General features: G+C 37.5%; 1 protein-coding gene across 6 annotated transcripts in view; it reads right to left on the bottom strand.

Moving 5' to 3' along the window:
- LOC112054240 (furin-like protease 1) overlaps positions 1-16,928 on the bottom strand; it is a 271,513-nt gene that overhangs the window by 22,057 nt on the left and 232,528 nt on the right. For all 6 annotated transcript variants that reach the window (XM_052886608.1, XM_052886613.1, XM_052886610.1 and 3 more), the window contains exons 7-11: positions 16,380-16,552; positions 7,255-7,464; positions 3,778-3,916; positions 483-706; positions 20-159 (exon numbers count right to left, since the gene is read on the bottom strand). In XM_052886608.1, the coding sequence (XP_052742568.1) occupies positions 20-159; positions 483-706; positions 3,778-3,916; positions 7,255-7,464; positions 16,380-16,552 (886 nt within the window). The remainder of the gene's footprint in view (positions 1-19; positions 160-482; positions 707-3,777; positions 3,917-7,254; positions 7,465-16,379; positions 16,553-16,928) is intronic.

Here is a 16,928-nt window from a genome sequence, read left to right as displayed (position 1 = left end):
GAGCTGGATATTGACTTACCGTGGAGCAAGCAGCGTGACCCTGGTACCAGCAGGCGAAGTGAGAGCAATGCGCAGATCTCCGCGACGAGCTGCCGACAACGACACCCTCGCTTGGATGTGCTCTAGGTAGTTCACTCCAGGACACGTAGACACATCCAGCTGTACACAAACAAATGTTTCATGAAACACCTTTCCCAGGCAACACAATCACAAACTACACGGCGTCTTCGCCGGCGAAGACGAGGTCCCCGATATCTAACGTCACCCGGACGTGGGTTTTCTAACTCACGATCTCGGGGTGTCCGGACTGATCACTCAGGTCACGGTCGAAGCCTCCCACCACCTGACCTGGACCAATTAAGAACACCTCAATCGGCCCAGCCGGCGAACCCAGGACCTCCGTCATGAAAATCCACCGCGCATACCACTGCGCCACGGAAGCTGTCAAAAAGAGATCGAAGTGAAGTTATACACGATCTTACCTGCAAAGTGATAGAAGATCGTGGAGGTACAGCCCTCTGCGACCTCGGAGCGGCCAGTTCGCATCGCCTCTGCGGCGGCACGGTACGCCACGTCCGCGCGAGCCGCACCATACCCGTAGCATCCAGAAGTCCGTAGCCAAACGAGTGCGATACGTTCCTTCCCACGCCGTTCACCCGCCAGTCACCATCGAGGCTCAGACGCTCAGGCCTTGAAGTTCGAACCACTGTTACATAGAATACTGACGATAGAACATTTGGAAAATACTAGCACGTACATTGATTTGTAGGTGGCAACCAAGACAACAAAAGTCCAAGTAAAATTGAATAAATTGAAAATTTAAACCCTCTCCTAAATTTTATGGCCAAGTTTGGCATAGTGTACTACTTCTCTAGTATGGATATCAAATGAAAGGGTTCATTTGATACCCATATTGACGGAGTTGGGTTAAAAATGTAATGCTTCGTTAAAATGAAGCACTATATTTTTTCCCAACACATCCCAACCCAACTCGTCATAAATCACGGCAGTCATCTTGCACTAATTTTCATCAAATATAGCGAAGAACACTCCTGACTAATTCAAATTTCCACTAAAAAAACACAGAATTAAAATCGTCGCAGACACACACACAGTCAAACTTATACCCTGTCGAAAGATTAAAAGCAATTATTTTATGGTAGGCGTCCACAGATCCGCATCGTACGCATAGTACGAATCGCATCGAACGGATTTTATCTACCGTAAATTAAAAATACGTTTCATGAGATACGTTCGATACTTACGATACGGATCTGTGGACGCCTGCCATTAACGATTTCGCTCGGCATTTTTTATTGGCTTCATCGTAATCTGGATAAACCATCGATCGTAGATCGTTAGATGGGCCTCAAAGCGTCGCGGAATTGTCATTGGTTTCGCACATTGAGTAGGTACATCATCACACATTTCTCTTTATTCATGTTGTGGCTTGTCTTTTTACACTTCCAAAATGAACATGAAGGCATAATTAAGGGATTAAAATAATAAAAAAAAACAGTAAATATTTTTTTAATTCCACGACCACTCACAGCATGCGCTTGTTACTAAAATAAGATGTGCGTGCACGTCTTTGGTTAATGACATAAAATTGTGCGTTCTTTAGTATGGAGGGGCCCATCTAACGATTTATATCGATGGGTTAAACAGTTGAGTTATAGACGTGATCTAAAAGTTACATATCAAAACTAAGCGAAACCCAATAACGCATCGTTGCAATAGCCCATCAGTCATGACACTTTGCTATTAATTAGCCGCAGCACTGCACTGATGCCAATTTGTGGCAATCGCTCATAATTATAGTATTCTAGTCGGCCAGGCTGAGCGAAATTGCGAATGCTCCCATATTACCATACACTTAACATAAAAGCTCGATTTACGCGTTTGCCTACTCGTATTCATCATGATACTCGTGCGATTGTGATGAACGTAAAACCCTTTTGAATAAACATTTGAGACAAGATAGTAGGGTAGGCACTTTTTACAATGTTCAAAATATTAAACGATCAAGTGAATGATTAAGCGTTATTTTTATTGGTAAAATAGCGTTAAGTTTGATCGTAGACAGAAGTAATCTAAAAGAAAAATGATCCACCGTTTTCCCTGATATTTTGTCTATTCTGTAGTGGTCCGTTAAAATCTATATACATAAAAGAAGGCTGAACCGATTTAGCTGAAAATTGGCAGGAAGGTAGTTTAGAGCCAGGAGAAGGACATAGGATACTTTTTATATAAAAAAAGGTCGGGTTTTCCTTCCTGGCGCTATAACTCCAGAACGCACGATAGAGTAGAGGTATAGGTAGTTGAAAGTTTACATCGAGTTTCACGCGGACGAAGTCGCGGGCGTCCGCTAGTATGCTGATAATTATGATACAGTTCACGTAATTATGAAATTATTCCATGATAAATAACGCATGGTTAATCCTATAAAATGAAATCGGTCACACTATACCGCCTATTTCAACCGATTACAGGGCGATATATTCTCGCATGCAGTACGAGTTCCGTATAATAAATTAGCATAATTTGCGTCATACATCACGGCCCTTGTATTATCTGTAATCCCCTGTAATTCTCGCGACCTAAATGGCTTTTAGATAAAATTGGTCACTCTGAAACAATTACTAAGTGTGTGTTTATCCAAATTAAACTTTCGACCATTTAGGCTTCGTGAATAATATAATATGTCGGGTTTTTGGATTACGAATAATATATTATTTTGTCTAGTTAAATTAACTATTGTGTTTTAAATTGATTCCACACGATTAATTTAACTTTTCGACTGTATTACCTTCATTGCATTCAAAATAATATGTTATAGGCCATAAATAGGTTAACTCATATGTTATATTTTCTGTTTTTTTTTCTTTATTACTCAAACTGAAATTTTAGTAATATATTTTTTTAAATAAATCATTCTCAACAAAACATGGGCAGAGATCCCAACCCATAATGTCTACATTTTGTTAAAAAATAGTAAGCCATCTATCATCATCATCTGATTTGACATAACCACTGGCCTTATAGTACCATATCTTCAATGTAAAGCAAAAAAAAAAAAAAAAAATGAAAAAATTCAACCAACTTCCAACTCAAAAATTAACTTAAACTAAAAAGCAAAAAATAACATCGTACCTACGTGCTACCTTCTGATCACTTTGAAGGCGGTGCCAAGCGAGTGACGTTTTAATTAAACCCGTTAACAAAAATTGTGTGGTTCTTTCAGAAACAGCTATAATTAAAACACGAATACATACATACAGCCGAACGTAGAACCTCCTCCTTTTTATAAGTTGGTTAAAAAGTGCTAAACGCGGCTGAACTCCTAATTTAGCAAACCTAACGACGAATCAAATCTAAAAATAATATGTAGAATACAATGCTTCACCGATATAACAAAGTTACTCTCAAAGTACCATATCGTCAATGTAAAGCAAAAAAGTGCTATACACGCGCGAACCAGACATAGCTAACCGACGGAATAAAACTTGATGTGCGGAATATAATGCTTCACTCATTTGACACAGCCTTATAGTACTATAGTACCATATCATCAATGTAAATCAAAAAAGTGCTGAAAACGCTCGAACGTTGATTGCGTTAATAATAATAATCGTTTATTCTCTATAAAACCGCAACATAATAGGTAAAAATAGCTTAACACTATAATTAATGGATTAGTAACAGGTATCTAAACTAAGAAAGAACTTGTATTATAGACACCTGTGCTCTTAAGGCTACATATAGGGTAGAACTCACCAATATGCTGCATGTCTCTCCACGTAAGATCCCGGTTGGCTTGCAAGGCTAATGCGCATATGCCGGCAGCGAGCGGCGCGGACGCCGACGTCCCAGTGTGTCCCGTTGTGCATGCATGGTGCAAATCTGTTGTCACCACCTATTCAACAACAATGGTATAATTAAATACGGAACCCTAAAAAACGGTATACAGGGTGCTGGGAAGTATTTCCCATAACTCAGGGGTTATATTCTTTACTGAAAATTAATTGAAAATTTTCAAAGAAAATGTTCTAAGATTAATATTTTCGGAATAAACAATATTTAATAAATGTGTGTATTTAATAAACGCATCCTGGTAATTATGACATAGCCAAACTTTAAAATTTTAAAATGCAAGGATAGATAAATACGTGTGTTATGGATAGTCGGAATTATTTGAATTACTTTGTATGAAAACATAAAAAGCTCTTATTATTTAGTTAAATATTAGTTATGCAGTTCGGCTCCTATAAATAGATTCGTCAACACCTTAAAGTTATGGGAAATACTTCCCAGCACCCTGTATATTTTTGTGCAAGAATCTCGCGCTTGAGCGTGATCTCATCTGAAGGTTAGGTTAATGTAGATAATATGGCCTTTTCGAGGCCGTATCCACACTAAGCTAAGAATGTTCGTACACACTTGTATTAAATTGATCCAAGTTATAAGTCGCATAAAACAATCCTCGCATTTCTGACAGGCCTACGTATTAAAACGTGAGGATGAAACCTCCCGGACACTCTGGTTTATTAAAATATATGTTAGGTACATATATTTAATTTGATACATAAATAATGATTTTAACATAAAAATGGCGACTTCAAAGGCATATTTCAGTTATTTTGATTTTACTGCAATATTACTAAACCGATTGTCATGAAAATTAAATGATACCAATCTGGGAGTAGTACTCTTTCAAACAAAAATAATTTTCAAAATTGGTTAATTAATGATGAAGTTATGAGGTAACAAACATTAAACCTCCTCCTTTTTTTGAAGTCACTTAAAAATATAATCCACTCGACTTCAGAATACGACTGAGGATATATAAGTTTTTTTATTTATTTAAACATTAGAGTCATCACCAACATTATCAACCCATATTCGACTCACTGTTAAGCTCAAGTCTCCTCTCAGAATGAGATGGGTAAGGCCAATAGTCCACCACGCTAGCCCAATGCGGATTGGCAGACTTCACACATGCAGAGAATCAAGAAAATTCTCTGGTATGCAGGTTTCCTCACAATGTTTTTCCTTCACCGTTTGAGACACGTGATATTTAATTTCTTAAAATGCACACAACTGAAAAGTCAGAGGCAGAGGTCATATCCATTGGTCAATTAAAGTATCCTCTTTGTATATTTATGTTTTCATACTGCGAAATTAATTTGTGTGAAGTGGACAAGCAATATTTTAGATGAAGTGCTTATTTTTCACAACGGGCTTTATTGAAAAAGCTATATCAATTACCGCCAAGTGGCAGACTTGTGGCACTAGGGATGATTACTTTTTTATTGAGCTTTATATCACAAAATGGTCGGCATCCATTTTACATGGTTTATGGAATGGTCTTTGTTTAACAAACTTTGAACATTTCAATCAACTAATAACCCCCCGACGCAAAAGGAGGGGTGTTATAAATTTGAAGTGTCTGTCTGTCTGTCAGTCTGTCTGTGCCACCATAGCTCCTGAACGGATGAAGCGATTTTATTTTAGTTAATTTCGTATTAAAGATGACTTACGGGCGAGTGTTCCTAGGCATGTTTGATGAAAATCGGTTGAGCCGTTTAAAAGTTGTGGGATGTAAAAGTGGGGAAGAATAACAGAATGTCTGCTAATATACTCGAGTGAGGTCTCAAATGAAAGCGCACTGAAAGAGAATATCGATGACTTGATTTAATTTTTCAAAAAGGTTCTTCAAAAATTTAAATTTTTAGCTACAAGTTTTAACTAACGTAAAAAAACACTAAGACTTATCTGTAAAGATATCTTATTAAATGTGCACATGTATATTTTGTTTCGTATCAATGAGATTATGGAATTGACAATCAGCTAGAGTCAATTTAGGAAATTGTATTTTGTAAACCTCCTTGGTTATTGTCCTCTGTGGTCTAAGTAGTATACTTCGGACTTCGGATATGTTTGTCGGTCTCCGTGGCGCAGTGGAATGCGCGGTGGATTTACAGGACGGAAGTCCTGGGTTCGATCCGCGGCTGGGCCAACTGATTCTGATTGATTGGACTGATTGGTCCAGATCTGCTGGTGTGAGGCTTCAACCGTGGCTAGTTACCACCCAACCGGCAAAGACGTACCGCCAAGCGATTTAGTGTTCCGGTGCGATGTCGTGTAGAAACCGAAAGGGGTGTGAATTGTCATCTTACTCCTAACAAGTTGACCCGCTTCCATCTTAAATCGCATCATCACTTAGGATCAGGTGAGATAGTAGTCAAGGACTAACTTGTAAAGAATTAAAAATATATATGTGGCGAGTTCCAACGGCAAAGATGTTCGTCTGAACGATTTAACTACATTCCTATGTATAATTTAGCCATTTAGTTTGTATGAAAGTCCTTTATGGCTGAGGTATCAGCCATAAAGGACTTTCATACAAACTTTCATATCTTTCATCCATACCTTAGGGGCTAAAGTTTCAAAATTCCTTCCTTAACACGTTAATTCTCCGAGGAAATGATGCACTTTTCCAGTCAGGCCACGAGGGACAATGTTAGGCAACAATGAAACATTCTTTTGAGACATGCTCAACATATGACTGCTATCTATACTAATATTCTAAAGCTGAAGAGTTTGTTTGTTTGATTGAACGCGCTAATCTCAGGTACTACTGGTCCGATTTGAAAAATTCTTTCAGTGTTAGATAGCCTATTTATCGAGGAAGGCTATAGGCTATATCTTATCTCAGTGTTCCTACGGGAACGGGAACCACGCGGGTGAAACCGCGCGGCGTCAGTTGGTAGTATATAATGTATGAAAATTTGAAGAATCGCAAATAGCCAGTATTCTTGTCACCGTTCCACATGGCCTTGGTTAGGTCTCATATTGTATTATTTCTCTATAAAAAACAAAAACAAAAAATATTTTTTATTCTCTACTCATCGATCGTAGATCGTTAGATGGGCCTCAAAGCGTCGCGGAACTGTCATTAGTTTCGCACATTGAGTTCGTCATCACTCGTAACACATTTCTCTTTATTCATGTTGTGGCTTGTGTTTTTACACTTCCAAAATGAACACGAAGGCATAATTAAGGGATTAAAATAAAAAAAAAAACAGTAAATATTTTTTTAAGTCCACGTCCACTTACAGCATGCGCTTGTTACGTACTAAGATGAGATGTGCATGCACGTCTTTGGGTAATGACATAAAATTGTGCGCTCTTTAGTATGGAGGGGCCCATCTAACGATTTATAACGATGACTCTCCTAACTACTACACTCACCTGTTTCTCATTAGTACCACCGGAACTGTACGTAGCGGCGAGGGTGGAGCTACACATCTCGGAGTACCACGGCACGTCGCCGCGTTCCGTTGCAGAAGATATAGACAGCGTCCAGATGGAGTTGGTGTAGCCGTCGCAGTTGCAGTTGTCGTGCTCCCTGCCCCCGTTGCCTGACGCCCACACGAAGATGGAGCCTTTGCCATTGCGACCCTAGGGACACAAAGATTGAACAAAGTCAGGGGCCGCCGTATCAGTCGTATCAATGATACGGGGGCCCCGGACTAACAGGGCGCCTTCATATGTGAAGGCAAAAATTAGTAACATATAGGTAATTCACAATCTTCAACATTTTCACGTTGGAAGCAAAGAGTAAGTCACTGTCATTTTTATTTTATGCGAGCATTTTTGTTTCTTTTGTGAGAAATATTTACCCTTCATTTGCCCCCCCCCCCCCCCCAAACTAATTTTGATACAGGCACGCTACGCAACTGAACAAAATATAAGATCTACGCAAAATATGTTTTAAAAAAAAAGCCCTATAGCAACCAGCAGTCGGGAAGTTGACGAAGTTCGTAATCCCTTTGTTCAGGGGAGCTGTCAGTCCTACACACGATGACTCAATATAATATCGCGTATGATAAAGTATATTCTAAGAGTGATATCAGACCAATGGCAGGCGTCCACAGATCCACGTCGTACGTGTCGTATGCATCGCATCAAACGGTACATAAAATCTGTATGATGCGGATCAGTGGACGCACTTGTATGACTTTTTTATACAAAGAATACTAAAATCCATTTGATGTGATGCGTTCGAATCATACGATGCAGATCTGTGGACACCTGCCATAAGAGTAGATACATTTCTGGTAATACCGCTCAAGGTCGTGCATCGTTGGTTGTTATTCAAATTCAAATTTCATTTATTTCAATTAGGCTTACTTTACAAGCACTTCTTAAATTCAAGTTATGTCACGATTTTATGGTGGTAATTAAAGTCTAAAATTTAATATTATAATTACGAGAATTCCAAACGCGCCTTGGCCCGAGAAGAGCCTACAACAAAGTCAGCCAAGGTTTATTTTTTTTGTTTACCACCATTTTACAAACTTACTTAATACTTATATAGAATTAAGCACACAATCGTATAATGCAGTTCAACACCAAGACGTTTTACCATTATGAATGTTATTTAAACGGGTACATACCACGATAAAACGACGAGATTTTTATTGTCGATATTTCGACCCAGTTGCATGGATCGTGGTCACGACGGGACTGAAGTTGCGAGATGAGAAGTGAAGTCAGCTGTTAGGGGCAAAATCGATCTACCCTCTTTCTTGTTCTTTTTCTTTTTTCAACGACCTCGCGTTTTTGGCTGTTTAGGCAAACCACACTCACGACATCGCTTTTGTTATTATGCGTATCGCGGCGCCCTCTTGGTTTGCACAATTCTACCACCGGGTTCCACTCGCTGGCTAGTTTGAAACCATCTTCCCGATTGAAATTTTTGTATTTTCGAATTTCAATGGCTTCTCGAACTACTCGGGGTATATAGTGGCGGTCCGTGGAAATAATGCGTGGATTATGGATCTCAATCCAATGTTTAGTTCCCGGTTGTAGAATGTGATCAGCTATCGCAGACTTTTGCGGGTCGTTGTTTTTTATCGCTCGTATATGTTCTGTTACACGGGTTGCTATGGGCCTCTTCGTTTGTCCAATATAAGAGCTACCACAGCTGCAGTCGATTTTATACACACCCGGACACTGGTATGGCAAACGATCCTTTGGAGAACGCATCGTGTGGGCGATCTTTTGTAAAGGAGTAAACACAGTCTTTACCCGCTTAAATAACATTCATAATGAACAACCACGAAATAAGTTTAAAATCATTACGTTTTACCATCTATATAATCCTTAACACTATAATAAAACTTTGAACTTTTTGAGAGACTGCTAGTAGTTTCATGTGGTAGTTTATTACCAAAACGTATGCAATTATCCTTAAAAGAGTTGTATTTTGCAACCTAGTGTGTATTACGTATCTATTTGTGTGGTGTGTGTGTGTTTTACGTATGTATGCATTATATACAAAAACATTTATTTTTTAAAGTACCTAATGGCTAAATTTGGAAAAAGTTTATACAACCGATAAGCAGGTAATTTCCTTACCTTAGAGCTATTCGGAAGTTAGCGGATGGAAAATTGTTTTACACGAAAATAATAATGCAACATTTTCTTAGATGGGAAAATTGAAAGTAATAAAATTGGTTAAGCTCCGAAGAGCGGTTAAAGTTTTGTTAAGTAAACACGACGATAAACCGGCTCCGCACCGTGGGAAACACATTATGTAAATTTCCATATCTTTAAGAATACTTGACATAAAAACTTCAACGAAAGAAAATGGATGCTCGCTGCATCATTACAATATTTAATACTAGCAAACGCCCTGTGGTTTCTACCGCGTAGTTCACATTCTTGTAGTAATGTATACTATTATTATAAATGCGAAAGTAAGTCTGTCTGTCTATCTGTCTGTCTGTATGTCTGTCTGTTACCTTTTCACGGCTAAACGGTTGAACCGATCATGATGAATTTTGGTATAATGGTAAATGGGACTTTGGAGCGAAACAAAGGGTACTTTTTGAGCCAAAAATAGAAGGGGGTGAAATAGGGGTTGAAAGTTTGAATGGAAAGTCCTTCATTTTTATAGTTACAGTTTTAAAAATTTGTTCATAAATCTTAAAAAAATAGAAAATAGTATGTGATTTCATTTTACCCCTAAAGTGGTGAAATAGGGGTTGAAAGTTTACATTGATTTCCACGCGAACGAAGTCGCGGACGTTCACTAGTACGAAGATAAAATTAATATAGCCTGTGTTAATAACTGAAAATGTAGTTTTCTAATGGTTATAGATTTTTTTAATTCGGTCGAGTAGTTATAAACAAACAAAATTTAAACCTTACCTCTTATAATTAAGGATCAAACGAACTTACCTGGAAGTGAAGTTCGATCATAATTATATGATCAGCTTCACTCGACCCGATTTTATATTAACATATTGTAGTATACTCCTATGCTACAGCCAATGACACAGTTTTTTAAAGTTAATAGGAATTTTTCAAAATATCACCATGGCAACCCAAACACCACCCCCGCGCGGCCATAGGTCGCCATCTTCATTTAGTTTAGAGTTAGGGATATTGACTAGTTCACATAATGGGTAGGGAAGTAAATAAATATTTGCTACATATGGGAGGGTGCTTATTTATAAATCGGGTCGAGTGAAGCTGATCATATAATTATGATCGAACTTCACTTCCAGGTAAGTTCGTTTGATCCTTAATTATATTTCTCAGCTTCACTCGACCCGATTTTATATTAACATATTGTAGGATGTTCAGAGTAAATAAAAGTTATGTGAACTACATATGTAGAATTTTAATTCTTAATCATTTCCGTTAGGATTACATGAGTATAACAATCAGAGTATATTATGAACCATTCATATTATTGTTGTTATATAATATAGACAACGCAAATTGTTTATGATCGGATATAACTTCTCGATTATAAATTTTTTGCAAAGACTGAGGATGTCAGAGTCCATCCCGCTGTCTTCCTAATTATATCAAAATTAACCCCAAGTCTATTAGCTGCTGAAATGATCGCATGTCGAGTACCTACAATGTGCAGAGAATATTGACGTATCTTCACCACTGTTTTGAATTGTGTCTTTTATCCAATGGCTAAGCCTTTGGGATAAAATATTCTGATGATGATTTTTGATACTATGAAACAACCAGTCTTAATTTTTTGTGCGTAATAATCTAGTTTTTTGTGTATATGATTTCATATCTTTAGCGGGACAAATTTCAGGTTTTTCATTGAAAAAACGGTAGTTTTAATAAAGGTTGAAATTATTTTATACTTGAAGTTTTTATCAAATCTGGAATTTTTATAATTATTTCAATATTCTCAAATATTTTCATGTTAGTTAATTAAATAAGAGCTAAAGTTTGTACTCGAAGTGCGGTGACCAAGGTTAGCAAAGTAGAAGACTTCATTTTTTTTTTTTTTTTTTAAGTGTTCCCAGGCCAAAAATCAGATAAATAATTAAGCACGATGCTGGGATGATGGGCCAGGTCAGATTATACCTAGGACCTTTGTGGTCTTAATCTGAAAACACCTTTTATAAACCGTTTCATTCTGTCATTAACAGATTGAAAACCTATGAACAGCAATAAAGCTGATTTGTAACTATTAACTGTGCCATATTTGGTACAATTTTGAAATGTTAATGGAATAGAAGGATCTAAATAATTAATTTGTTTTTTTTTTTTTTTTACAATAATCCAGCCATTCCTTAAAACACCCATCGTTGATACGTGTTAATAGTTAAAGAAGCTCACATAATCTCGACTGAATTAGGTAACATTTAATAAAGCTTGCCAGAATATGTCACGGCAACCAGGATAACCCTAGAAGAAATTTCAAATAAACTTATACGTGGACCAAAATAAATAGGATCTTTTACTGTAATTTTTTTTTTTTTTTTTTAAGGATAGGTTACCACGCTTGAGTTGGCCAATAGGGCACAAATACTTTGCCTTCTGCTTTATCGCATATTATTTTTTGTAACATTTTCAAAATGAAGGAGAACGGAGGGAATGCATAAAATGATAAATGAAACCATGAAACAGTAAAGGCATTGACAGCCATGCATTGAGAACGTTTTTCGAGAAATGTAACGAGAAGTGGCACATACATTACATCAAGTAAAGAGGTCTATCTCTGATTTACCGAAAATATAAACTATTTTTAAAAGAAACATAAGAAACATATTCACAAAGTTCCTATGTCCCTATGCCTTATAGAATAGGCTTCAAGATTATCTTTAGCATACAAGGGAAACTATTATAGTATACGAGACAATCACTGTTATATTTCTTGTTTCACACTACTGCCATCTTGCCATCTCTCTAGCAATTTCATTCAGATGTATGATATAGCAGGAACATGTATCAATTCGCAGTAATACTTCGTTACTATTTAAGCTTTTTAGCACAAACTTTCAGACCAAAGCAAGCTACTTTCATTTCAAGATTGATAGTATTTACACTTATTCTGATTAATGTATTTTATTAATGATTCTTTAATCTCTTTTTTTTTTTTTTTTAATAGGTAACTTTATAGTTATTTCTATCGCATCGAACATAAAACCTAAAAAATTACAAGTAGTGAGTTGTAAGTCCCAAGTCTTTCTAATGATTTAGAAAAAAAAATAGGCATGCTTCATATATCAATTTTTGCCATATAATAGTTGTGTGTAATAAGCTTGGAGATATTTCTATAATCCTCCATTTTAAAAATGTGATAACAAATCTATTGCAAAAGTAATCTTTTATCGCCATTTGGTTTCGGAACTAAAAATATGTTTAAAATAAATTCGCCATTAATGTGTGCGTGCATCTAGATTTTGCATTAATATATAACAGACATTAGATTGACAGATTTATATAGATATAGATATAGCAATTATATCTAACAGACATTAGATTGATTACCAAAGTCTGAAGTATTATTCCGAATACGAATTGGAAATGAAGTAAAAGGAATTTCATATCCATGTAACCACGATGAAATGATGGGATCATCTGTAATATCACTCCAACATTTAATATAGCGCTGCAATCTAACTAAATAATTTTAGAGGTACTGTCTCGGGTACTTGTAAGTTCTCGGTGCTGGCTGGTCGGATATCCCCCGCTGTTGAGAGCTGTTCAGCGCTACACGATGACCCTGGCTGCGGCGAGGCTTCTCTGTTTCAGACTTCAGCCCCGTTTTCCAAGGCAGGGTTTTCGAGATTAATCGATTATTATTAGGATTATTATTACTTCTTAAGAAATCTGAAAACAAACATCTTCAATATTTTTGTGTGATTTTCCTTAGCTAGTGATAATTCAATAGCTTGATTAATAGCCGCAACGGCGTTTCTGTTTAGTCATTAGTGATGAATCCCTCTTGACCATTTCCTGCCTTAACCTCAGGGTTAAGGACGGGCGCGACCAACAAATCGCAATTTTCGGGTATTCAATATTCTTGGAGTATCTTATCTTTAACCTCCTTTTGTAGCCCCTTACTAAGTATTTCAAGCCATCATGATGGTCTTTAGGTCTTTATGGATAGCCTTCCCAAATTTGTTGTCTACAATACAATCACCCAATATAGCGAGCATCGCTTCATCGACCTCTGGCTCCTGGGACTCTGCCGGTGCATCACTTGAGACTAGCACGATCGCAGTGGCTGGTGTCGGGCTCCGGGCGCAAGATTGATTACCCGCTGAGCTTGGGCTTGGAGTACTGTTCGAGGTGGTCAAATAGGGATCGCTGAAAGATTTGTGGTAGAAGCCACAGGCATATTCTGCATGCTAGGGTTTGATTTATATTCGTCAGGCTGGTCAAGGAGTGAAGCCATATAAGCGATTAAAACCGAAATGTTTATCAATGCCATACCATTATCAGTTTTTTTTTTTTTTTTTTGTGGTAACAAGAAGTATAAGAATGCCTAATAAGTGTTTTTTACGTGACCAGCATTTTTTAGCCCAGATGGCGTCCCGCACTAATTTACATTATAAAAATGTAACAAGAATCGTAAATATGATCTTTGAGAATGGACTTAGCCCCAGTTGGGCTAAGTGAAAAAAAGGTTTTGCGACAGGGATAGCCCAGTTGGCGTCCCGCATCACTAATTTACATTGTAAAAATGTAACAAGAATCATAAATATGATCTTTGAGAATGGACTTAGCCCCAGTTGGGCTAAGTGAAAAAAGGTTTTGCGACAGGGATAGCCCAGTTGGCGTCCCGCATCACTAATTTACATTATAAAAATGTAACAAGAATCATAAATTAATATGATCTTTGAGAATGGACCTAGCCCCAGTTGGGCTAAGTGAAAAAAGATTTTGCGACAGGGATAGCCCAGTTGGCGTCCCGCATCACTAATTTACATTGTAAAAATGTAACAAGAATCATAAATATGATCTTTGAGAATGGACTTAACCCCAGTTGGGCTAAGTGAAAAAAGGTTTTGCGACAGGGATAGCCCAGTTGGCGTCCCGCATCACTAATTTACATTATAAAAATGTAACAAGAATCATAAATTAATATGATCTTTGAGAATGGACCTAGCCCCAGTTGGGCTAAGTGAAAAAAGGTTTTGCGACAGGGATAGCCCAGTTGGCGTCCCGCATCACTAATTTACATTATAAAAATGTAACAAGAATCATAAATTAATATGATCTTTGAGAATGGACCTAGCCCCAGTTGGGCTAAGTGAAAAAAGGTTTTGCGACAGGGATAGCCCAGTTGGCGTCCCGCATCACTAATTTACATTATAAAAATGTAACAAGAATCATAAATTAATATGATCTTTGAGAATGGACCTAGCCCCAGTTGGGCTAAGTGAAAAAAGGTTTTGTGACAGGGATAGATAGCTCAGATGGCATCCCGCATCACTAAATGTCATCATATTACGTATGAAATTAAATTATGATAGCAAATCGTTTTCTTACAAGAAAATGTGGGTATATTATATTATACAAGATGTTGAACTGACCTGACGACTTACTCTCTGAATAATGATGTTTTTCTTCTAACATCATCGGCCCTGAAGATACGGTTCGACGCCGCGTTGACCTATCGAGTCTTGCCTCGATTTTCCGTAATTTTTTCCTAATATCTGCATATTTTTCATTACTTTTACGTTTACGTTTGCCTTTTGGCATAACTAACTAAATAATTTTATTTAAATTTTATAAATTCTAAGATTTCCACGATTAAAATTATTTTTATTTGAATTAGCGTGTCTAGGCTTTGAACACAGAAACACAGAATGAAGATGGCGACCTATGGCCGCGCGGGGGTGGTGTTTGGGTTGCCATGGTGATATTTTGAAAAATTCCTATTAACTTTAAAAAACTGTGTCATTGGCTGTAGCATAGGAGTATACTACAATATGTTAATATAAAATCGGGTCGAGTGAAGCTGAGAAATATAATATTATAGTTTAGAAGTTAGGATAAGTGGAAATAATTCCCCCCTCCCCCTCCTATCTGGCCATATAAGGAAAATCTAAGAATATGCAACTTAAATGCTTAGAAACAGCATAGCATGAGAAATCAAGAGAGCATTAGAATATTTATGTCTAAGCTAGCGGTTTTATTTAAATGAACCTAACCCATTTTGTAGTTTATGCAAATTTATTCCTTAACCATATCCGGGATTAGTTTAGGGATGCCCGCATAATCACGATATTACATTACGGCGCGTTGTAGTTTACAGACTCTATTATAGAGGTAATGTTATCCCTTGGTTTAATCGTAACCGTTAAAGCCAACCCTATTGCAGTGACTTCTATAGAACTATCGATGAAGTCAATGAAAATAGTTTGACTTTTGTTTTTGAGGAGTTACGTAATAATGTGTGTATTATTTGTATGAACATTGTATTTTTATCGTTTTTACAAGTAAGAAGAAAATTTGTATGGATGTTCGTTTTTGACTATTTGAGATATATAGTGCCTGCCCCAATTAAAAACCTTGTGAACACTAGTGATTTCAGGTAAATATTTACCTCAACCTAATCGACACAAAAAATTATACAGCAAAATTTAAAATCATATGCTAAAATTACTACTAAAACCTACCTGAAAAATACTTTTTACGAAAATCAGACCCTGTTACATTCTTGTCTTGTGCTTGAAATTTATAGAATATGACTTGTCAAATTTCATAGTCCTTGATGTTATTTGCACCGACCCGCCCGCGCCTGTGGGTCCATACATACCAAGCAATCACCCAGATTAAAACCATACCTTAGTAACGCCTTCAATGAACGCTCTAGTGGCCAGTTCTCCAGGCCTGTCAACAGTCTTGCCATCGTCATCAGGCCCCAGGAGGCGCTGTAGATGTCATGATGTATGATGATGTATTATTGGGGATTCAGGCTCAAGGAGCGCGCTTCTACTGCGTCTGTGACGTCACCGTCCAGCATACGTGCTCCTGGATGTTATTCGCGCCGATCCATCGGAGGGTCAAAGCAATCAACCGTATTAAAGTCCTACCTTAGTAACGCCTTCTATGAACGCTCTAGTGGCCAGTTCTCCAGGCCCGTCCACAGTCTTTCCATCATCATCAGGCCCCCAGGAGGCGCTGTAGATGTCCACGTGTTGAGGGTTCAGGCTCAAGGAGCGCGCTTCTACTGCGTCTGTGACGTCACCGTCCAGCATACGTACTCCTGGGGACAAAAATAGGTTATTTAGATGAAAAATTAACAGAATGCGGTCATCTTTAGAGAAATACCGTTTCGCGAGCACGCTGAAATGAAATTTACACACCGTGTGCAGTTTGATCTAACTTATAAGATAAGATAGGTATGGCAGGGGTAGGGTAGGTGTAGGGTGGGGTAGGGAAGAAGTGCACATAAGTGAAAGCGAATCTTGACCGGGTCCGCTAGTATATTATAATTATACACATAATTAGGTATTATACTTACTTTACTAATATATATACAAATATTATAAACGCGAAAGTTTGTATGGATGTTTGTTTGGATGTTTGTTACTCCTTACCGCCGCAACTATTGAACCGATTTGGCTGAATTTTGGAATGGA

The sequence above is a fragment of the Bicyclus anynana genome, chromosome 17 (genome assembly GCF_947172395.1).
Source record: "Bicyclus anynana chromosome 17, ilBicAnyn1.1, whole genome shotgun sequence".
Taxonomy (NCBI): Eukaryota; Metazoa; Arthropoda; class Insecta; order Lepidoptera; family Nymphalidae; genus Bicyclus; species Bicyclus anynana.
This window is presented reverse-complemented; position numbering and strand designations above follow the sequence as displayed.